A 25,503-nucleotide genomic window follows, 5' to 3' on the forward strand; every position below is an offset into this window, starting at 1 on the left:
GAAAGCACATCAAAAGAGGGCAGACCTACTGCTAATATGGACAAACCATCCCTCATAGCTCACAGCTAGAGCATCACTACTGCTGGTTTCCATTACAGGGAGGTGCAGGGAGCTTTGTCGCAGGCACCTAGTAAATAACGGGAAATTGTTTAATGCACAGAATGAGTTATCCCAGGCAGCTGACAGAGCCAGGCTTACGTGCCGTGGGGGGGGGGGCCGGCAGGGGGACGTGAAAAACAAAGTGACGGAGAGAGCTTCGGTTTATTTTCAAAGAATATCAAGAGATCATAAATATTTAGCCAGATTGAAAAAGCACAGGAGTATGTCTATTCGTTATCACATGCTCCTCTTTATGATGCATCTACAGTACGCAGCATACATTACTATCGCGGCTACCACGACGAACACCCTTTCAAATGATTAGTCCGGCCAGCCATGTTTCTTTACAGTGTTTTCCGGCGTCTTATCATTGAGTGATTCCATATTGCGTGGAGTATAAACAATGAAACAACAAGTCTAATGAAACATTCAGGGAGCCCAAAGAGCTATTCTTGTAAATGGGTCATTAGGCATGCAGTGGAGAAGGAGTCAGAAGGGAGGGATACTTCTCTGTGTGGTACGGATAGCCTACAGGTACATACTTAATAAGAGAACGTCTTGTAGGAACAATGCCATCATGACTACCAGAGAACAACGGAAGGTAGCGACCCTTCATTTGAATGTCCATAGTAAATGCAAATGTGCTCGGCCGAAAATAGACTAGACTCCTAGTTCCACTGAAAGAGCCCTTGGTCTCTCTCTGTCTTCAGACAAACATGTCTGCTCCAATATAATACTGCTACAATAATGATTAAACAACCCTGGAGACCATATTAACTAAATATTCCTGGCCTTAATACAGGGAGGGAGCAGGTTTGAGGAAAGATTTTTAATTTCCTCTTCAATTGAACAATCTCGAATGGACAGCGATGATTTGTTGATTTTAGATCTGACCAGAAAAGTCAAAAAAACTCAGGCATGGATGACAGTGACAACGAATCCATACAAGAAATATTCAGGCAAAGGGAAATTGTTGGCCAGCTTTATTAACCGAGAGCTCAAAGTAGAGGATATCATTGGAATCCGTCATCTGAATTAACCGGATATGAATACAAACAATACTGCCAGCAATCACTGTTCCAACTACTCTTCTTCCTCCTCATCCAGATGCTGTTCTGGATTATTCCGGGGCCGTGTGCGGCCCTGGCCTGCTGTAAGTATAATACATTTAGCAGCTTTGATCTCCAGTCAAGTTGGATGTCAATCACAATGCCATCTGCTGGAACCAAATACAAAGCCCACATACAAGGTCACGTCCCAGGTCTCCTCGTCCACATCGTCACTGCTTTAATCTGGATGAAAACATTAGAGGCATAATGGCCGCCGGGGCGGTAATCATTTGGGATACGCTGTTAAAACCATGATCTCCCATGCAAAGTGGCGGAGCGGCAGTTGATTACCGATGGCTCTGTTTTAAACCCGGTTAGGTCTCCCTTTGATGCCTCTCAGTCTGAGCGGAGTTGACACATGCAGCCTTTGCCGGTTCAAATATTCATGCGGTTCAGGATCACCTACCATAGAAAGACAGCTTTCCTTTCACAGTGTTCTTCCCTCTGGAGTTCTCTGCCACACATTCGTATGTGCCCGCGTCTTCCTGCTGGAAATATGGGATTTCCAGGACGCCGCTGGCTTTCCTCACATCCACTTTCCTTGAAAAGGGGATTCCGTCCCCTCTCCTCCAGTTTATTGAGGGGACAGGGCTGGAGGGACATGGAGGACAAAGGGGTGGACAAACCTTCTAGCATAATCACATATACTATTTTGTCATTTACAACATCGGCCCTGGGCCTACAGCCCATTCTGAAAGTATCCAGACGTCTTCATTTCCTCCACATTTTGTTACATTACAGCCTCATTCTAAAATGTCTTTTTTTCCCTCATCAATCTAGATACAAAAGAGCACCATGAAAAGCAAAAAACAGGTTTTACAAATTATTGCAAATGTATGAAAAAATGTAGAACAGAATGATGACATTTAAATCAGTATTCAGATCCATTTACTCAGTACTTTGTTGAAGCACCTTGTGATTACAGCCTCAAGTCTTATTTGGTACAAGCTTGACGTTTCTGTAATGAGGGAGTTTCTCTCATTCTTCTCTGCAGATCCTCTCAAGATCAATCAAGTTTGATGAGGAACGTTTCGGCACAGACAATTTTCTGGTCCATCCAGAGATATTCGATCAGTTCAAGTCCGGGCTTTGGCTGGGCCACTAAAGAACATTCATAGAGTTGTCCCGAAGCCAATCCTGCATTGTCTTAGGTGTGTTTAAGGTCATTGTCCTGTTGGAAAGTGAACCTTCACCATAGACTGAGATGGATTTGTCTGTACTTTGGTCTTTCCCTAAAACCTGAATTATCTCCCAGTCCCTGCTGCAGAAAAAAAACATCCCCACAGCATTATGCAGCTACCACCATTTTTCACCATTGAGATGGTATTGGCCAGATGATGACTAGTGTCAGGTTTCCTCCAAATGTGATTTGTGGCATTCAGCCAGACAGTTCTATCTTTGTTTCATCAGGCCATAGAATCTGGTTTTGCATGATCTGAGTCCTTTAGGTGCCCTTTGGCGAACTCCAAGAGGGCTGTCATGTGTCTATTACTGAGGACTGGCTTCCATCTAGCCAAGGTTCTCCTATTCCCACACAGAAACTCTGGAGCACCAGAGTCACCTCCTTGACTGAGGTACTCCCCTGATTGGTCTGTTTGGCCAGGCGGCCAGCTCTAGGAACTGTGTCCGTCGGGACCTTGAGTGCTGCAGGAATCTTTTGTACTGTTCCCCAGATCTGTGCCATGACACAATCCTGTCTTAAGGGCTCAAGGTTGATCAACATCTCAAGGATGATCAGTGGAAACAGGATGCACCTGAACTCAATTTCAAGTGTGATAGCAAAGGTGCTGAATACTTATGTAAATGTGATGTTTTATTTTACTGATAAATTCACTAAAATATCTTTTTTTGTTTTGTCATGAATGGGTAGGTGACTGTAGAAAGAATATATATTTAATACATTTTAGAACGAGGCTGTTACATAATACAATGTGTAAAAAGTGAAGGTGTCTAAATGGGTTCCAAATGCACAGTACCTTCATTTCAGTGGACTGCACTGGAAAACAGACATTGATGGGAAAAATGCTGGTGAACCCAGAGGAGTTTCACACTAATTCATCTCAGGCCTCAATCAGAGAAGGGTCGAAGGCTTGCCGTGAAACATGAAAAACACTGCGCTGTTTCTTTAGAACTTTCTGTTGTTCAGGTATAGTATGTGCGCCTGTTGACAGAGCATACTTACTTTCCTAATGCAAAGCATTCCAGTTTCACTGTTGATCCTTTGGCCACATGGACAATCTCTGGAAACTGAACTTCGATTTTTGGCTCGTATTCGCCCATTATACCTGAGGAGGGAAAATCACCATCAATTACCAAAAAAAGCAGAAAAACAACAACACGGATATCTATTGATATGTACTTTCCCACACAGGTCCAGTAAGCAATTACAGTCACACACCTAGAAGCGGTTGTTTTGGACGACCATTAACAGGTTCTCATTGCCACTGGTATCCTTTATCTGCAATTCGCTATCCCATTTCCAAAGGATTCTCAGCCTAAATGGGCTCTTGAAATGGAGGAAACAAGCCAATTTCATCTCCTTGATTTCATGAGACACGTGCTATCTGGACGGCTCGCCGACAGACTGTGAGAGCTCATTCTGATCCGTATCGCCATTGTCTAATACAGCCAGGTAGCCGAGGCCCTATCACCCATGGTAAATGAGACAGCCGGACGAGCCTCTAATGGTCTCATAGCGTTGACCTTTAGGAGGGGACACTCGCTACTGTGCGCTGGATGGACGGAGGGACCATTACTGGCTTCTCATTTGTCGCACTGGTATGCTAGATGCGTTAGTGGAAAAAAGGACAGAAGTAAGACATACAAAATAGTACAAAAGTACTACAAAATAGTATGCGATAGAGGTAGCGATTTAGCGACCAGCAGAGCCCCACTGTGGAGCATTGGAAAGATAGCCCTGAAATAGTGCGGCTGTTGTTTCTTGCTGAGTGGTTTATCTAAACAATTCCCATCTGACTGCTTAGATACAGTCAGTCAGTGTAATGCACTGTAATATTCTGCTATACTGCCCGTGGCAACATTTGATGACATGGCTGACTACACATAAATGTTTCCCCCGATTCGACCAATTATAGTTGTCTTAAGGACCATGTTCAATAGGGAGGCTTCGTTTACTCATGTTCATATCTAGAGGCTTGAATTACTTAATAGGTATTCATCATGCAATCGTGATGTATTTTAGTTTACTCTCACCTGACATTGATATTTTGAAAGAACATTTCACTTAATATTACTAAGGATTAATGCTTATAAAATTATGCTATTTTCATCATTCCCTTAATGGAACATGCCATCATTTCCATTACTGGTTAATTTTCAAATGAACATCTCTCCAGGGAATTTCTCATCTAAAGAATGTTGGTAACACATCATGCTTTTATTTTTTGCATAACAGTTTTTATGGTATAGGAATTTCCACAATATCTTGCTTCCACCCTTTCTGGTGCATTTTCTTATCATCACTTCTGGATAAGATGTCATGCTTGTTTTTTTCTATGGCACAGGACTAATATCGATCACGTCACAATCAGTAAACACAATTTACAGGAACATTTAATACAATACTTATACATCAGAATTGTATCCCTGCATTGTGTTAAACAATAGTTAAAGAAATTATTCTCCTTGATATAGGAAAGTCACCTATTAGATCACTCTCAGACAAATGACCTTTCCATTGGAGTCTTTGATAAGGCCAGACTAAAGCGCCACAATCATTGGCTAGTGGGCCATCTTAAATTTTCAAAGGAACAGCTAATTAACCTTTGGATTTCATTTGTATTCCTTATACTTTTCTTTAACTACAACAGCTGTGTTTTTTTTTCTTTATGAATGAGTAGATTTTTCATTGTTTAAGCTTCAATTTGAAAGATCTTCGCAGAGTTCCACAAGGAAATATTACTTATTTAATTCAATAACAGGGCGTTTGTTTCAAATGCAATGTTACTGAACACATGTAGCTCAGGCCTAGAAAAGGAAACATGAAAAAGGAGCACATGCTTCACAGGGTTACAGTGGCTGTTGTAGAACGGGATCTCACCATCGCTGCGAAGCACCAGAGGAGCAGGCGGTCCTTGGACCCTGGTCTTGGTGACAGTGTTGGTCACCACACAGGTGTAGTTGCCTACATCCGAAGGCTCCACCTTAGCGATGTACAGATTACCTGTCTCCTGGGAGATGAAGCGACGTGTGTCTTGCTTCACAAAGGAGGGGTACTCATTAAAAATCCAGGTGAACGTCAGATCTGTGGAAAAAGAAGAAGAAATGTGTGAGATCGAATAAAAGTGAGATCATGCTGACTCCTTACCAGAACGATAACACCGAAGAAAAGAGTGAACAGCAGAACGTCCCGGTTTGTACGACTGAAGTTAATTTGGTAGCAGGTGCGTGGTAATGTTCTAATTCCCCATCCTCCTTTGGGGTTGCAGAATCACCACAGAGCTACATGCTAGGGTGAAAATGAATGACGGTCCGAGTGTGATGAGTTACAAGGTGTATTCATTATCTGGACAGATTTCCAAATTAATATTGTTTGTGAGGCAGGGTTTCTTTTGTAAACAAACATATTGCATTTTGACAAAAACCAAGGACACTATAGATAATAGAAGGCTTGGAGTGAGGTTTTACTGAAAAGAGAAAACCACCTAACCATGCAACCCATGTAAAAACTAACTACATTACGAACTGGCAGCCTAGTAAATTGGGTTTTGTTTCTGTAGCACACAGTTGGACAGCAGAGTAAAGTCACCAAAAATATTGGGTCAATTTTAAAACATTGAAATAACTTATAACCATGATGGCAAAATAACAAAATGACATACAGTATACAGTAAAAGATATTTCAAGGATCACTGAACAAGCCAGGATCTCACATCTTGTATTATTCAAAAGATAACAAGAATGGTGTTGTCTGGTAACTGTCAAGTGGGCAATCTCTCAAGCCTTTCTCTGACTGCAAATGTCAACATATCTTTCATGTGACTTCTTTGAGGTATGATACTTAAAAAAAATAAAGAAACACACACGTTTTACAGTGACCTTTGAGAAAGACACTGTTCTGCTTTTCTATGGATTCAATTACTCTCGGCGCACAAAGACTTTGGCTCCTTAGGCTGAATGGATTCCCAGACCATCATATTCCCTTCGTTTGTGTGTGTAACTAAGACAACAGAAACACTCTTTGTTTATCTCTGGTATCTTCCTGCGAGATTTGCATTTAATCCAAGCTCACGGATCCACCCAAGATTTTGAACGTTGTTTCATCATCGTGGACGTAATCATCATGTGATTTAAAAGGTGTGTCAAATCAACCGCAATCCCATTATATATAATTGCTGTAGCCCAGGCGATACTTGCCGATTTCCACCTACGTCAAGGACAAAGCCAAGACGCGTGGTGATTCAAGACAGTTTCATCTCAGCTGGTATGCTTCTCAATGCACTGCTCTCAGGGTCGTGTTTTTTTCCCTGTCGCCTCAGTTCTCCTTTGAAGCTTTCAGGGACAAATTGCTATTTTGGAACGTTCTGATATTCTAATCAGCGGCGTGCATCCTGAGTTTTTCTGGCATTTTAATTGACAGTCCTTCTAATTGACGTCCATTTTCCCTGCTGAGCCTAATCAAACCCACTCCTTGTTAGCGGCCCGCTAATTAAACAAACAGTGTTAGAGAACACGTCCCTCCCCCTTCCAAATGCTTGGTCATTTATCACAGCAGGATTCGATCCTCGAAACAGCTAGCTCACAGCCAGACTCAGGTACAGGGTGCAGTGTTAAATAGAGCAGACCATCTCAGAAGTGTGTTTTGGCTGAGTCCTGTGTACAGGAACACAGAGGGTGGAGGCACAGAAGAGCAAAGTGGGGGACCTCAGAGACACGGAGTGCTCGGCGAAACAAGGCAGGATGAGGCACGTCGTTTGCTCTCCTTTTCTTTTCCGGTCCTTACGGTTTGTCTTCGTACCTGCTTACATTCAAGCGTTTGCTCGTTGTCATGTCACATGGAGTTAACTAATGACAGAGCAAGATAAACTGAGTTAGCTAATGACAGAACAAGAATCTTTCACGATAATACAGTAATTCTAATGAACATCAATGCCAAAGGTGTTTCACCAACCAAAAGGGTTAAGCCTGAATATAAACGCCAAGTTGTCGAAAATTCCTGTAACACACTGCAGAATTTCTACACATTTCTATGACCCTTTAGGCCTAATGTGTGAAACTTTGACTGCTAGATAGATAAAGCATTATAGTGTGGGCAAATTCTTCAAGGCTGTTGCTAAAAGATTATACGTTCGAGAAAAGAGGAGTTTCTACTTTGAGGAGTCCCCCGGGATGCTTGTCAGACGATGATAAAATATAGTGGAGCGTGAGTCTCGACTGCCGGGCTTGCACAACGCTTCGGAGAAGTCACAATCAAATGAAGAGATACGCAAAAAAAAACACACAACAGAAAGACCAGCAGGTGTATCATCAATGATTTGTGAAACCGTAAAAATGATTTGGGAAGACGGAGACACTAAGAATGTCTCCAGAGGAAAACCTGCCACACTTCTAGATGACACAGCTGTCTTGTAGTTTCCTAATACTGATGTAGTCTACCGACCCTTTCCGTCACACCGAAATACCGTAACATATGACTGAGATCCAGATTTTACTGAAGGGCGTCTTTTACGTATTTGGCATAATGAAGTCAATGAACAGAATCAGTCTGTTAGGGCATTTGGCCAAACAAAGCACCAAGGCCAATCACAGTCAAAACTCTTTCATGGCATATTTGTGCGTCTCTACATTTCCCCCCAAACACACAAAATATACACAACAGAAATACAAGCGACGTTGTTGATTCAACATCAAAGCGCTAATGAAAAAGTCTAATTATACCCTTCAACGGCCATCCAGATTACAGAATATAAATAGGATTTAATGACAAATTATGGGAAATGCTGACACAAACATTCCTTTATGTGTCTATTAGTGTCAGTGTTCTGAGCCAACAATTAAAAACCAACCAGCCTCTTGGCTTTGTTCAAGGTAACTAACGTGATTAATATCTACATGCTGCAGGACGCCAGGCGTCTAGCCTTAGTTCCTTCCACACTGAAGCCACTAGCGGGGGGCCCCCCTGGGATCCCCCTACCGAACCAGCCGGCTATAGAAACACTACATATTAATCCGTACATGGGGAATAATTATGACAAGGATGAAAAACATGTACAGAGCAGGCCTTCGCCAACAGACAAAACAGCCCATCTATCAATGCAATAGGGTGGTTAAGGCTTCTAACAAGGACATAGCCGTGGCTTAGACGCCTCTGAGTTATGAGACGCATCAGAGTTAATAACGTGGCGTTGATTCTGAGGGGAGGGGTTTGCGTTTGCATCTTCATCGTGCATTATCAGTGTCAATGCTTCCAATGAATATTAATCACAAATAATGACACAGCTGCCTGATGGTCTGGTGTTAATATTTCACGGCGCTCCCTCTGACAGCAGCATGCATTTGTAATGACAGCGCCGCAAACAGAGGCAGCCCCGTCCGTGTGTGCGGCGGGAACAATCGGCTAAAAACAAAAAGGTTACTAACAGCCGTGTTCAAAGTTGAATACGGTTCCCAACGCTACGTAGACGCTGTGTGCCACCAACTCGTCTCTCGGTTCCTCTGAAACGCTGCTCTGGCTTTACGGGCAAAGTCCTAGTGGGTCTAACAGGCTGGTGAGCCTGAAAATAAGGCACAATAACACACACACACATAAAAACAGTTGTCATTTTTTTTTTTTCAAATCCGGGTCCACTGTTTAACAAAAATTAAGTCCTCCTCTGAAAGACTGCCTCACATCTGCGCTAAAAACACAAAAATTCCGCCCCACAGCCTCCGTGAAAAACACCCCCTCAAAGTACTACCACTCCAATTGTGTTACAGAGTGCGGTGCTACAGAGTCTTGCTCCGGGCTCCAAGAATCACCATGTTCTGTTCCTTTACATGACTAGACAGAGTGCACATGCTATGCATTCTCAAAGCCCTGGGTCTCAGGACCAAAAAGAACAAAGGGATACACAGTGGTGCACACCCGTTCTAAGTGGATGTGCACAAGCGATTTCCGTCCTGAGTGCCCCTAAAAGGTCTCCCTCCATTAGAAACTGAAGGTCAGCTGCATTAGGTCCGGGACTAAACACAGTAATTGAGTAATACAAAGACCAAGGCGAGGTCACACGGGCAGACCACTAATGTAGTGTGCTTTGAGAGTGAGCGTAAGTGACAGCCTTTCAGCCTCTCTTGCTTCTCAGAACGGAGGTGACCCGTCGGCGGCCGGACTAGGTCTTCGACTCCTTAACGCAGCCATTCTGGGGAGGTTAGCGGCTCATTCGGCAGAGTTTCCACGTCACCGATAACGTCACGTAAGCACGACTGTCTACTCCAAATGAGGGTGTTTTCGGGTTGTAATTACCACACAGCCCCAGCGTGTTCCCAGTGCCAGAACACAGGCCTGTCAAAACAGGAAGCGCATCAACGGAGGGAGGAAGTTCCTCGCTCAGCCTGAGCGCAGTTGGCTTGTATCTGGCCTCATCTCCCCGCCTGTCTGTATCCAGCAGACCAGCAGTGGGAGCAGGTAGTCGGTGCACGCTGGCATCGGCCTTCAGAAGAATAAAACAGCCAGTGTGGATACGTCCCTGTCACTGCATAGCCCTTACAAGAACACGTTGTAATCATGTTCAGTTTAACAACCACTTGAATCCGTACCGCATGATTATGAAATGTGAAATGTCTTCCAGCGCTTCTGAGGTGATGCCACAGTGTCTTCGAGGCCTTCATGTCTTTGCGATGCACATGATAATGTCGTGCGGACTGGCTTGCCAACCTACCAGTCATTTACCAAAGTTACAGAAATTACCCTAACATATGGTGATTAGCAGAAAATACAGAATACAGTACAAAAATATTTCATAATTTTGACAAATCATACTGAACTAGATGAAATATAAAAAACATTAATATTAGGGATGTCAAAATATCACATTTATAAACTAGGATGTTAATTGAATTGGCGGTGTAATATTCATCACCGAACAGGCCCTGTAAAGGGCAAGTGTCTGCGTAGGCTCTTTTAAACACACAGAAGTGCCATATACAGCTATAGTCAATGCTTACACTTTTACATCACTTAACACCATTTTTTAGTCTAGATAATTATATAAAAAAAATATTTCTGCCAATGATTACCTTCCATGGTTGCCATGGCACCATAAAGCAACCTAGGCAGAGAGCTCTGTAATTATTTTCTTTTTTTCTCTCGTTAGGGAACTAGCTAACTAGCTACAGGATGTTTTGATCGATTGCCATGACAATGGCATGAAGGGAAGAAGTGGCAACTGAAGTATTACAAATACTTTAATTATCTTCAGGCTAGATTTTTTCAATTCAGAGCATGACTATTTTGTGGTAACCCTGAAACCAAAATAATACTTTTATTTTGTATGCTCAAGGATATTTTGTCAGTATTCTTGTTGATAGCCTGCTGTATGAGTGTAAGGCTTACAACTAGAAATAAAACAAAAGTTGAATTTAGCTTTTACAGCTTTTAGCTTTTGTTATTTCATGTGGTGTTTTAAAATAATCCTGTTAAAGTCTATTTCAAGGAGGGGCTGAAATGGTTAGAGAAACAGCTAAAGTATCCCAAATGGACACTAGATCTTACAGTCTAATACAATTACAAAACACATACACACAAAACCTATGAATTCTTTTTTTATGGATGCAGTGGGATATTAATCATTTGAAAAGCCTACAATTAATAAAAGCTTTTCCATTACTGCCCATTTACTGTCCAAATCCTCCCTCACTTTCTAGGCTGCAAGTGTACACTACAATATTGAATTGCAATGAGGGAAAGGAATGCACCCATTAACATTAACAGCACAGGACTTGTGAAGAGCCCTATAGGACCTTGGGTTACAGAACACATGATTAATAGTTTGCCCCACTTAACCTGTTGGAGAACGCCGACTCAGAGGGTGCCTTGTCAATCGTTTATATGCTGACAGACAGGAATTACTGCAGGTCAAGGCACGACAGGAGCAAGGGATAAAAAATACAGATTTCTATATATTTCATATCATTTTATATTGTACACCTAAGGTCAATCAATATAAATGAGCAGGATTTGTGTTCAGAGCACATTTAAGAAACAAGACGGTATACCAATGCAATCATTCACAGAGTCAAGGAAACATCAATCTATTGATAAAATTGTACCATAACCACATCGCCAGATAGCCCACTCTACATCAATCTCTTAGCATATCAAATCGAGTGACCATTACAGCAAGCAATATTAGAATCAAGCATGCAGCTGCAATTTCACTCAGACAATATTGCTATACCTTTGAATGATGGTGTTAGGAATTTATCATACACAAAGCCACCAATCTAATACGAGAAGGAACACAAATACATCGCAGTTGGGTTTAATAATATGCAACACAGAAAGCCATAATGTTGTTATCGTCATGGCTAGAAACAACAATGTGTTCAGTGCATGAGTACAGACTGATGTGCTGCTACTAAAGCATGGAGTTGAGCAAAGAACAGAAGTGAGCTCTGTGTTGCTTTGCCGGATTGTTCTTTTTTCCCTGCAGAGCAGCTGACAGAAGGGTACTCCTTAAGGGAAGAAATCCCCATTGGCATGAGGGATTTGTGTTTATGGTTAGCGAAGGTCGTCAAAATTGATGAAAGGTCAAAAAATATGTTTCTGATAAATGTAACTGCATAACGGACTACTCCTCTTTTCAATTTCTCAAAAAAAATCCATCAAATACTGACTAGTATAGCACATAAACCATATGAGAGACAGAAAGTCAATGGAATCCAGACATTTCTGTGGGACTTCAATTGAATGTCAAAAAAAGGTTCTTAAACTTTTTTTTAAGGCATGTGGGCCTTACATTTTTTTTTTTGCTATTGTAATTATTGCACAATAAGCTATTAAAATAATAATCCAATATGTTTAATTGACATTATGGGCATAATTGCCTAACACTACCCTCCATCCAACCAATACAACCCTTAAAGGCATTTGTATACAAATTGTATTTTTTAACCAATTGCTCAAAGTGCAATTTGTTGACAATCTAATCTAGTTGGATAATCTATTTCTGAAATACGGCCAACTGATGACAGAAAGCAACACAGCCTGTTAAACACGACTGCGCACAAGTGTAGGCGCACAAGTTGATTACACAGGGTGAGGGTTTTGAATAATGGTTGGGGTTAGGTTTATGGCTTAGGGACAGGGAACACGGATTTCTGGGTTTGGATTCAGGTTGTGTGTATTCCCCTTCTCAGCATTGGATAGGTTCAAGTGTACAGTTACTTTTTACCCGTCCACAACTGTGATCTCATTTGGATAACTTAATTCCTACTACTACTAAAAATGTGAAGTCTCATTTTCAGCACACCCCAGAGTTTTTAGCCCCATAACATCACATATCAACCATAACTCCACCAGATCTCATGGAGGGATTACTGTAGGTTTTCAAATGAACATTCCTCTTTTTACACCAAAATCAATTTTGGTATTAGAAGCAAAATATCTATAGTTATATATTATCTGACTGCAGGAGTTTCTGACTTTCTTCTCACAAGACCTTAAAATGTTGGCATGGAGATCTAATTGTAGTTTTGGTGCTTGATCAACCCATAATTAATTAAACTTCCCCAATATGTCAACAGTGATCCATTGAGAATATCTTACCTTTCAAACTACTATCCTCAATGTGGGTGAAACTGATTACATTTGAAATAACCAGCATTGTGGTGGAAATCTTACAAATGGTTCTTCAAGCTGATAACATTAAATGTTTTGCTAATCTTCCCTATTAATTGTCAATAATTGTGGAGGGCAGTGTATAACATTCTTGAATCAAGCAATGCATATCTAAGTAGTTCTCAATAGAATGTTTTTCTTAACTGTGCCTTTGACCTAGATATGCTGTATGTATTTTAGTGTCTGTTTTATTTTATGACCTTATTTTATGGTTACTTATGACCATTCAATTAAACAAGAGTTTCATATCCCATGAACGGGAACACTTACTGTAAATAGACTGTTCTCTTATGAGGTAGTTGATGTGTCAGTGCATCTAATCCTCAACAATATATCAGCTTTAAAAACATGTGAGTCAATACTATTGTCCCAGTAACTATTCATGACGATAACCCCATCCTTTTGAGACATTTTTCGTATTGGTAAAGTCAAGGAAAATAGGTCTTGCCCAGGAAATTCTACGCGTATTGTCGGTTTCTACTTTGCAATCGGTGAAGTGGCAATAACTTGGCAAATAGATTATCCACTTTTGAAATACAGCCAAGTGATTGCAATGAGGCACATTTTCTGATGGGGGTGGCTTGAGCCTTGCTAGCATATTAGAGTCAGGAGTTTATTTATGGAGATTATAAAATGTGTCATCCACTAATCAGATTATGCATAAGCCTTGACAGCAAAAACTCTCCAAAATATAGAGTCACAGATGACCTGTCAATGCATTTCAGTAAACATTCTGCCGGTGTGTGTCCTCAGCCCACAAGGTGTCAAGCAGTGTGAACTCACACACCACACAGTCCCTGCAGGAATCCATGGAGTATAAGGGCAACTTTCCCTCTCTTTCATTCGGTCTTTCACTACCTCAAACTTTCACACTCGCACACACACACACACACGCACACACACACACACACACACAAACACACACACGCACACACACACACACACACATACACTCCCTTGCCAATGTATCGTACAGCTCAAACTGCATGTTTGAGGCCACTATGAATGCACTCCGCAGCGCAGGGTGGACAGCTGTCCTCTATACATTATGGGTCCCCTGACAGCCACTCTGGGGGTGAACTGGTACTGAGGGTCCTCAAGGCTGGAGTCCATGACCCAGCTTCACTGACATATGGCAATGAATAAGAATGTTCTGAGGTTCTCATCTACAGTAACACGGCACCAGCCACATGCAAGATTTGACTTAGATATGGGTTTCATTAGACTAAGTGTGGCATGAGGGCAGGTTGTTGTTATCAACACGTGTCATACTGTAGACTGCCACCATTTAGAAGACACTGAAACACCCATCAAATGAGTGACCTGACAAACTCTTGATCCGATTGATCGAGTGTCTGCCCCAAACCATCCCGGCACACTGCTGTACATACTCACATAGTCCCTTGACAATCTCCAATCTATGCATTCATGACCCACAACAGTCAGTCTGACATAAATTCATAAAGTTGGCTCTTGACTACAAGGGTCATTTGTGCATCTAATTTTATTATTACCGAATGAAGACAGCCACGGAATATAAAGTCTTGGTTCAGATTTCTGTTGACTAGGAAGGGCCCAGCAAAGACATTGATCCCTAACACAGGGATGGACTCTGAGGAATATTATTCAGTTTGGTTCCAAGCATATGACTGATCAGATGCTAACTCTGAAATAATTTTAATCAGATCTACAAAGACTACTGAGGGAAAACATTGCAAAAAGTATTATATAATGGAAAAGTATTTTCTAAAAAGAAAAGCATGTTCGATAGAATGCAACTAACAGAAAGTAGGATGACATTTGACAGGAAGAATTCCAATGAACCTCTTTGAGCAGACATATCACCCTTCAGGTTTATCATAGCTGTATGCTTTCTGAAACAATACTGTGAGAATACAATTATTTGACACTTTCCATTACTAAGAAGACTTGTAACTCACAGAGAAACGCTCACAATTGACAGGCTGAGGCACCAGCCGTGAGGTGGGCTCGGTTAGATGTATGACATGCCTGACATGTATGGCATGTTTCCTCTCCTAGCCAAAAAGTAATGGGTTTATTAAAAACACAAAGTAAAACGAGATGTCATTCCCAAACATAGTTACCCCTCCACCGACTGCAGGGTCTTCTGCAGCTGAGTTGGTGCAGAAAATGCCAGGATTGTCTGTTAAATTATGTACACGTGCATATGGAATAATTAACAAGGAATATATGAGGGCAGATCAGGTTAGCATCAACAGTGCCAAAATGGGTTGAATTCTAAATTGTTACAGGCAGTTTTCTGCACCTTTGTTTCAGCTTAGGCACTGGCACAAAAATATGAAATATGCACATCTGAAATTCTAGGCCACAGAGCCTGCCAAGCTTTTGTTAGGAGCAGTCCCGACAGGCTACAAACAACAAATTGTTACAGGCCTTTTTGATCACCAATTCATCCTTTGCAATTTCAATACGCTTACTGTACTTTTTTTCCCTTTCACTGCAGGGTTAGTAAGTGAATTTCTAACAGCTGTGAGAGAGGTTTGAACGAGTGAGGCAAAGCAGGTTTTTGAATCGCTGCTGAAAGATATGGGAGGTATCATAACAAAACAAGACAGAATGTGCCAAACGGCAAAGGAGGTGACAGACAAAATAGCACAAGTACAATTAGGAATCATGTGGATAACCTATTTTCTCCAGAGGTGTACCTGCATGTGCAGAAAACCAAACATCATTTGAATGGTGTTACTATAACTCATTGCAATAACAGTATTTGAATGGTGTTAACTCATTGCTATAACAGTATTTGAATGTGGTTAACTCATTGCTATAACAGTATTTGAATGGTGTTAACTCATTGCTATTACAGTATTTGAATGATGTTAACTCATTGCTATAACAGTATTTGAATGGTGTTAACTCATTGCTATAACAGTATTTGAATGGTGTTAACTCATTGCTATAACAGTATTTGAATGGTGTTAACTCATTGCTAGGGCTGCACGATTAATCAAATAATAATCCAAACTGTGATACTGACATGTGCAGTATGCACATCGCCAATTTCCAAGATTTATAGCAAAAAAACGTGAACGATATGCGCTTCACACAAGGAAACGGGCACGCATCATTCGTCCATAATAGTTTTTCTTGCGGGTGCTGTAGGTATTTTTGCAGATTACTTAAGTACCTGGACTAATTTTTTTTAAATATTAGATGGTTTTTCAATGTTAGTTTGAGTTAACACTGCAAATGCTAGTGAAGATGTCTGCTTCAAGCTAGCAAGTGGCACCAAGATACTGTCCCATATAGGCAACAGCATGGTTATTAAAGGTTTTGGCTTCAATGTCAGTGCCTACAAAACCAACTTAATAACGGAGGAAATATACCTCAAGGATTGAAAAATGTTGCTTAACCAGCTGCGGCAACGGCACAAATATTGCAAACGCCATTGCATTAACTGAGCAGTTAAAGGAATAGTCAAGCAAAGTCTATTTATCAAATGCACCTAATAACACTGTGTCATCTTGCACAATGAAATTCTTGACATGGCACATGACATCCGACATCATGCACCTTTAAATTGGTAATAAGTTACAATAGAAAACAATTAACATTAAATGCATTTTTATTCAGTTTAATAGCACATTATGTAGGCTATGTTCTGTTTTTAAGAGATTATCTATGCTGATAATTGTCAAAGAAATTGCGATTCAATATTGTATCCAAATTGTGCAGCCCTACGCTATAAAAGTATTTGAATGGTGTATTTGAAACACTACCTATCTATCTACTTTCAGAAGGGCTTTGAGACAGGAATTTTTTTGAGACATACTGTAGGAAACTATTTGTTGTGAGGTCATCCTCTGCTGTCCGTTTAGGTAAAGTGACAAAATCTTTTTACAGGCTAGAAAGGTATTATTTTGATTTCTAGCTTCCCTGACACAAAATATTCAAATGCAAATAACAGGAAATGTTTTTGCTACTTTGTCAGCTTTGTCATCTCAGAAGCACATTCAATTCAGATATTTCAGAAATACTGAAAGGCACACAATGTTCAAAAAGATATAATCCTCATGCTATATTTCTATTTGATAGTGATACTATTTTAATTCATCATCAGCCACAGCATATCACTGTGGGTTCAAACTGGGTATTAAGTTCAGCCTTCGTAACGATTCTTCTCCTAATGCAGTAAGCTTATGAATAAGGAAAAGGCAGACACCAACACCCTTCACAGGTATAACGAATGGAAACTTATCCTCTTCTGAGTATTTATGATTTTCCATGAAATGGTGAGAACTACAGTAGATTACAAATATCAGTGTCACCTAAAATATTATTTTATTGAAAAGAAGTGTTTCTTTATGAACAATTGTCTGCAATTCATTTAGGAAAGTAATTAATTCTTCCAATTCAATGATAAAAGTATATTTTGCATAACTTGTAAAAAAAAGAAAATGCTGTCACTTCCGATAGATTTATAGTAAGTTATCAGTGTGAAAGAAAGTAGCACCAACCTCTAGTCTTTGATGTGAAAACATTCAGGTTTATTAAGCACTGTTAATACTGTCAACATCAGACAAGATAATAATAATGCAACAACACATAGTGCTCTGTTGATGGATAAAGGAAATCACACTGATGGCAGAAAAAAATAAAAAAGCCAATTAGCAGACACTTTTATCAAAAGCGAATTAGGGTCATGATGCATACATTTTATGTTCAGATGGTCCTGGGAATCAAACCTGCTCTACAAACTAGGCTATAAAAGAAGGCCCAGGGAGGGTGAGGAGGATAACTGAAATAGAGGACTGTAAATGAGTGTCAACAAAACAGAGAGCCCATCCTATGAAGCAGAGGTAGGTAGGCTTAACACCCTACAGTGGAGAATGGCTTGAAGCCCAAGCTCAGCAGAGGAAGATAATGTTTGAGTTATCTATTGGATATCAGGAAAGATGTTGGAGATCACTAGCCACCCACAGAGGCTGTTGATGAGGGTGTTGGTTGCCCCTAGCTAGTATCACATAAACACCAGTGTCTCCAGAGGGCAGTTCGGCAAGCTCACGCTTGCTCACACTACCAGGAAGTCTAGAACTAAATCCTCATGGCTGGAAAGGCTGGAAAGGTCACAATAGTTTCTACCATGATTGAGCTAACAGGCGAACAATCCGCCACCAGCAGTCGCTAGAGTGTGAAGAGACAAGGCAGACATATTCCAATTCTAACCCTCCAAACCCGGATGTGCTGGCCAACTGCATGTCCACCAAGCTGTAGGCAGTCATCACAATGAGAGGTGCGTGTTTGTTTTCTTACCCCCAGAGTGAGACGGAGGACCACACAGCAGCACCACCCCCTGTCCCTCGCGAACTGATACAGAGCTCCTTCGGTGGGTCTTGAAGTTTTCCAAGTCTGAAAAACAATAGGTGTTATGTAAAATTCCCCAGTGTGCAGGGAAAAACAGTAACAGACAAAAACAACATATTTGTAAAGAGCAAGAAAACATTACTAATTGAATTAGTCGATAAATGAAAATAAATTAAGAACAACTCTGTATGAAATTGCACACTTTCTGCATTGTTAACCTATCAATAGTAAACACTGATCTGAAAGTAAAGTATTGCAAAGTATATTTAGCTGGAGATAGAAATCCCTGTGAGCTTTACACTATGCAGTAGGAATATGCATTTGGGGGTGGCAAACAGCCTTAAGCTAAACCTCAGGCTTAATCCCTGTGACTGTGTATTTAATGAGGGAAGCCAATGTGCAAATAATGTCACACATTCAGTACAGTAATGTCAGGAAGTAAAGTTGACAGAAACTACCATTCATCTAAACATGCAAACAAACACGTCTTTCAAGAGTGATGACCACTGTTAACACACCGGCAGGCATTGTAAATTCATGTACTGATGGAATAGCATCTCAGAAACATGTCATTTTAACAACTGGTATTAGAAAAGAGCAAGGAAGCAACGATTGACACTAAGCTAAACTCAAGATATTCTTAATCAGAGAACAACCTTAGACAAAGAAAGCATCTACTGAATGTGGGGATCTGCCCTTAAAACTCTCTGTGGAATTTTTATATTTCCCAAATATTGTATGATACTTTTTCTGTCTTTAGGACCTTGAGGACAACTCGAACCGGGCAGGAAGGCTGCATCTCTGCATTTGTGAGGTGGAATATGGGGTAAGAACAACTAACTGCTGTTTGAGGTAACGTAAAACTAGAGTTTATAGTTCTGTGCTGAACTACTGTGTATACCAGTTAATGTCTGCATATGTGTTTGCAAAAATTTTTGTCGCTTATCGACTGAGGTTAATTAAGTTACAGTCAGCAGCCAAGATAGAGGCTGGAGTCATTAATAGCGTTTTAGAGTTTTTTAATGCATTTTAATTATAGAATTAAATTAAAGAAACAAACAACACTCTTTAGTTAAAGCAATATAATAAATACTGATTGCTATTAAACCTTCTGTTTGTATGTTTATACTATAGTATTTATTTCATTATTTCATTGATTGCAAGGCTTTATGAAAGAAGCCTATTAAATTCATCCATGGAGAACAATATTTCCATTTTTGGTAGATTTTTTTAAATGAAAAAGTTGACAAAACTAAATATGTAAACGTTTGTTGCATATTTAATGTGCATGTTCAAAAGATTCAGTTATCCCAGCAACTTCACCAGCGCACTTTTTCCAGTCCACTGTCTGTGACACTGAACATGAGATTGGTGGTCATTTTATCTGACTGCTATCTGTGGAGGGGAAAATCAGATAGAGCCAACACTGCACTTGAATAGGGCAGTCATTTCCAATGTGGCTCCCTGAAGAACATATTTTTTTCCAGTCATAAAGGTAGCAGACCCCTAGTAGGGCAAAACTAAATAGATTTAAAAATGCCAGTGCTGTAAAAATGTTTAGGTCAATGAGGATTATTGATGAGAATTATTAGTTGCAGACAACACAATCATTAATTAGCAGATAAAAACAATGCAACCTTATAGGAATCACTACCCGATGATATTAATGTTATTTTTACTAGATTAGAATCACTGGCGTACCACAGTTTCGGTGGACCCACCGAAAGAAAAACTGACAATGGACGGATGTGTTGACACAAGACGAACACAGCTCATTTACTTGATTGACACGTGTTTGACAGAGGAAAAATTAATGGAACATGTTAGTCTGCTAATATCTCATTCACCCTGTTTATTATCATTGACTGTTTTGTCTCATTGACCTTGTTTTGTCTCATGGACCTTGTTTTGTCTCACTTACCTTGTTTTGTCACATTGACCTTGTTTTGACTCACTGATTGTTTTTTGTCTCACTTACCTTGTTTTGTCACATTGACCTTGTTTTGTCTCACTGATTGTTTTTTGTCTCACTGACCTTGTTTTTTCTCACTGACTGTTTTTTGTCTCACTGACATTGTTTTGTGTCATTGACACTGTTTTGCCTCACTGACCTTGTTTTGTTTCATTGAGCTTGTTTTGTCTCACTGAGCTTGTTTTGTCTCACGGAGCTTGTTTTGTCTCACTGATTGTTTTTTGTCTCACTGACCTTGTTTTTTCTCACTGACTGTTTTTTGTCTCACTGACATTGTTTTGTGTCATTGACACTGTTTTGCCTCACTGACCTTGTTTTGTCTCACTGAGCTTGTTTTGTCTCACGGAGCTTGTTTTGTCTCACAGAGCTTGTTTTGTTTCACAGAGCTTGTTTTGTCTCACAGAGCTTGTTTTGTCTCACTGACTTTGTATTTTGTCTCACTGACCTTATTCTGCACCTGAAATTATGAAATCATAAACTAAGAGCACAAAAATTTCAACAATGGAATAAAGCCCAAATCAATAAAAGCACTTAAATAAAAAACACCAGTATGCAGAAAGGTATGTTACTTTGCTTAAGTCACACATAAAGGACTTTAATGGCTACACTGGTTATCAAGCTACCATTGAGTTTTATTAAACACTCACCACTGCTGAAATTACAAGGCAATACAGAAAAGGCTTGGAAAATAAAATTGTTTTTTATTGAAACTAATTTATGTTTGACAATTGATGGAAAACAATAACAGTTAACATCACCTTCCTGCAATCCCCCACTATTGTTTCCTGATGGATCAGGGTAAAGGTAATTCGGTGAGCACAGAACAGCTTTCATGGATGAGTGTTTAGAGTCTTGGGTGATAGTTGGATAAATACGCTGAAATGGGGAAATTCTCAATGCCTTTCAAGAGACTGTAAGCTGTGATTAGATTTGGAATAATGCCATAGCTACCACAGACATGAAAATAGCACTGCCTCAAAACAGATAATATTTTGAAGGAGCGAAAATGCCCAGACAGGTACTGTATATAGCTCACCAAAATAAAACAGTATTTGTGAGCCATGGACTATATTCCCATGATTTCGTGAAATCTGTGTCAGAATTCAAATCTGCTTTCATTAACTGTAATTCATGTGAATATCAAAATATGTAATAATTTCAAACCAATAAAATTGTAGTTACCAATATCTAAAAATCCCAATATTTTACGACCACATATGTTGTAATAACACTTTATATTATAAACCTATTTCAAAGTTGGAACATGGGCCAGCCCTTTCTATTATGTGTTCACATTTTCTTTTGGTGTTAGGTATTCTTCACCTTATCAGAGCAAGATCAATGTGACAAAAAGTATGGGAAAGTTGAGGGAGTGTCCAAAGTCTTTTGATGGAAATATAAGGTAAAACATTTTTCTTTTGCTCTTGTCATTTTCATTTAGACACAAAAAACATAGCAGGTCAAAAGCTATAGTGTTGCAGCTAAGTTTTGATGTATGGGTAGTCAGGTATTGATCCAAAATCATGTTTTGCCACTCCATTTCAACAATGCATGCCAGCCTTTTGTGGAAAGTGCCTCACGCCATTCATTGAGGCAGTGAGCTGGATGAGGTAGCGCTTTGCAATATTGCTAGTATTGTTCCTGGTGCAAATTTTGAAGTTGGTTGTTTTATCAACAGCTATATAATAGATTGTAAGTTATCAACAACCAAAAGTAATATACATACAATGTAACCCAGCTCAAGTTTAGTGTAGTTTGTGTTTGGTTTGTGATGTGTGTGGTTTGTGGGGTGAGTGGGTAGGGGGTAGTGGGATACAGTTTGATGCATTTTTTGTCACCCCAGGCCGTATCAGTAAACCCCACAAACTACACAAAGATAGTAAAACCTGAAAAATCTGTTCCCACAATGGATTTTGTCAGTTCCTTTAGGGTAAATGCGGTTTCTGACTTAGAAAGTGAGGAAAAAACAGTTGGGCATGGTGTTAGAATTACGGTTACTTTTAGTTTAGACAACTGGTTAGGTTTAGGGTTATTTGTTAAGACTAGGTTAAGTTTATGCATACAAGTTAAGTTGTTGAGGTTAAGGTTTGGGTTAGAGTTAGGTTCAGCTCAAGGGAATAGGAAACAAGGATTTCTGGGTCAGCATTGGACTCAGATCCCCACACGGACAGAAAGACAAACGTCTGTGTGTAGCGTAAAAGGTTTCTTTGACATTATTAGCCTTCACGTGGAAGAGAATAGAACATTGCAATTCACTAACTCATAATCATAATTTAATATTCTTTATTTGGTACTGATTAATTAAATTGCTACAAGTTTTGCATAAAACATCAATATGTTAACAATATGAACACCTTAATGAATGGGCTTAACTTGGTGTAACCTATTTTTATTTCACTCAGTAGACTAATTAGAAATTTGAGTAACTTATTTGCATACATTTATTTAAAAGCTGTTTTCTAATTGTATAAATTGTTTTCAGTTCTGTATAGTCTAATCTGAATATTAAGTACATAGTTTGCATAATGTTGCATTTAAATTGAATACATTTGACGTTTACTTGAATCATTGTTCTACATCAGCCATGAAATTGTCGTTGTCAAACTGTCAGAACAACATGACCACCTTATCTTGAGACATACTGAGTTATCATACAAAAGGACAGCTCATAAAGGAGCAGTACATTTAATAATTGCATTGTAATACAAATAAATGTCAATAATATATCTGCAGTAACAGTGAAATTATATTTTCACTCAGATATTATTTTTGGGTGCACACAAAAGCGCATCTATACGTACTTCAGTTGGTAAATGAAAAAGCTATTCCCTCGCCGCTAAGAGATCTGGTCATCTCTACCTCAAGCACACCACTAAACAATAGCAGACTGGGACAAGCAAAATCCCCCAGTCATTTCCTGGTTTCTAATATTCACTGTTTCTGGTCCTTTGAGAATACATGCATGGAATACTGTAGGGAATAATTGTGCCATCTGTGTGAAAGTCTGTGTGAAATATCTATAAAATATAAAATTAAATAAATATTTAGTTTTTACCGTTTTTTTGAAGCTGGAGGACTAAAAGTGAAATTAAAAGGCTGGAGACCATACGATGCAAGGGAAGGGGGAGAGGGAGTTGGTAAGAATGGAATTAATCTGGCTATATGGAGAACATGTTCTACACATTTCACTTTTAATAACCCAGTCAAGTGAGTTGATAGCTTCTCGATAAGAGATAACATTCACCAGCCAACAACCTTTATGTCCTTTTACTGATCACTTGGAAATGAAATATCTCAGCAATGTTAAGTCCTCTTGTCATGAAACAGTGTTCTGAGTTCCCGAGAAGCAGCTCAGTAACGGTAAACAACACTTTTGTTCCTATATCTACTGAATGTTCCATTTTGATTCTATATCCACTGAATATTCTGTTTTGTTTGTTTCCATTGACACTGCCTGAAGTGGGGACATTATGAACAATCCTGTGTTCATTACCTGCTTGTAGTGATTAACATTAAACCTGTCAAATTTGGGCACAGTTTACTTACACTTGGGACAAAGACAGTGATACTTAGGTATCCTTGTACTTCCATGATACTACAGTTTTAAAAGCATATAACTATTGTTCAAATCAGATTATTTAATCTTAACCTTTTCATATTGCTCCATATTGTCATGTCACCTTGAGCAGTGATGCAGGAACAAAAGCTCTCTTTCCAGGAAGACTCAATCGAAAAGTCTTCAGTGTCTCTTCGCAACCAACCCAACCTGCTTTAAAACTAGACTGATGATTAGTTCTGCTCCAAAAGCAGATTTAAATGTAAAACGACTGGGCTCACTGATTTATGCAGAGGACTATAAGGTCAGCTAATATATGTCATATTGGCTATGGGACAAGTCTATTAGGAAGCAGGCTCTAATTATTTTTTCAAACATAAATCTCTCAACCTATACAGGAACACACTTTTGCTAATAGCTATTTGAGACTCTTAAGCTCTATTAAGAAAAGCAATTCCTTAACATTTTTCACAGATTAATATGAGATTTGGCAATTTGGAGTCAATTATATGCATCTACCTCAGCAATGTAATTGATCTCTAATAGCAAAGGTATTAAACTCATAGTTTCTTTCTCACTGCAGATTATGTTTATTATACCATGGGACCATATACCAATGGAAGTCTATCAAGTCAATTCCATTTTTGTGCTGAATCCACCCCATTCTGAGCATACAGCACTACATCCAAAGCTGTTTTGTATGGTACTTAATAGTGTTTTTACATTTCAAACAGTTTCAAATGTAAAAGGAAAGGTGATATCAAACATGTCTCTCTGGCCCGACTGGGCATAATGGTCTCCCGAGCTAACTATCCATTTGGGAAGTCTAGACTACCTGACTTTTCTATCCAAACCCAGTTTTAATGAAGGGCTGCAGATGTCCCGTGCATGTGGGCACACGGAGGCAACTCTGTGCTGATGGTGGGCCAATCTGGGGACCAGTGGATTGGTAACAAAAGGTTTGGAGTGCCTCTGCCACTTTCTTTCATCTCGGCACAGGATGGGGTGCTAGATAAAAGCCACAGAGAGCCCGAGAAACTGAAAGCCTAAAGGAACAAAGTGGATGAATGCATTGTACATCTAAGGCGCTGAATTAATTTAACAAAGTATCTTTTTGGGCAATATTTGGGATAGAGATAAAAGCTGTCATAGTAACAAGAAGCTGGACTGGGACCACTTAACTGCAAGTGCATGAGGCCATTTTTGATCATCCTGATAGAACACACACACACACACAGACATAAAACCTCAAACACTCGCAAACAAACACACACACACACACACACACACACACAAACACACAGACAGATACAAAGAGAATGACAGTAACACAATTTAACTGTACCCTACCAACCTAAAGGCAAAAAAAAAAAAACAACGAAGCAAACAAACCATTGTTACAAAAAGAGCCAGAAAGCCTGCTGAACCCATATTGCAGTATGAAACGGTGTGCCCGGAGAGGGGGACCAGGCTGCGGAGGGACTGGACCAAATGCACGGCTCTTTTGAGCACAAAGCTGTGCACATGGGCTCCTTCTGTTCAAAAGAAAGCATGAAGGCATCCAGTCAGCCTTCAAGGGGCCATT

General features: G+C 39.8%; 1 protein-coding gene across 6 annotated transcripts in view; it reads right to left on the reverse strand.

The window, feature by feature from the left end:
* Window positions 1-25,503, reverse strand: part of cntn4 (contactin 4) — a 176,126-nt gene that overhangs the window by 59,461 nt on the left and 91,162 nt on the right. For all 6 annotated transcript variants that reach the window (XM_029113738.2, XM_029113735.2, XM_029113736.2 and 3 more), the window contains 4 exons: window positions 18,340-18,435; window positions 5,269-5,472; window positions 3,391-3,493; window positions 1,615-1,799 (listed from right to left, as the gene is read on the reverse strand). In XM_029113738.2, coding sequence (XP_028969571.2) covers window positions 1,615-1,799; window positions 3,391-3,493; window positions 5,269-5,472; window positions 18,340-18,435 — 588 coding nt within the window. The remainder of the gene's footprint in view (window positions 1-1,614; window positions 1,800-3,390; window positions 3,494-5,268; window positions 5,473-18,339; window positions 18,436-25,503) is intronic.

The sequence above is a fragment of the Esox lucius genome, chromosome 17 (genome assembly GCF_011004845.1).
Source record: "Esox lucius isolate fEsoLuc1 chromosome 17, fEsoLuc1.pri, whole genome shotgun sequence".
NCBI lineage: Eukaryota > Metazoa > Chordata > Actinopteri > Esociformes > Esocidae > Esox > Esox lucius.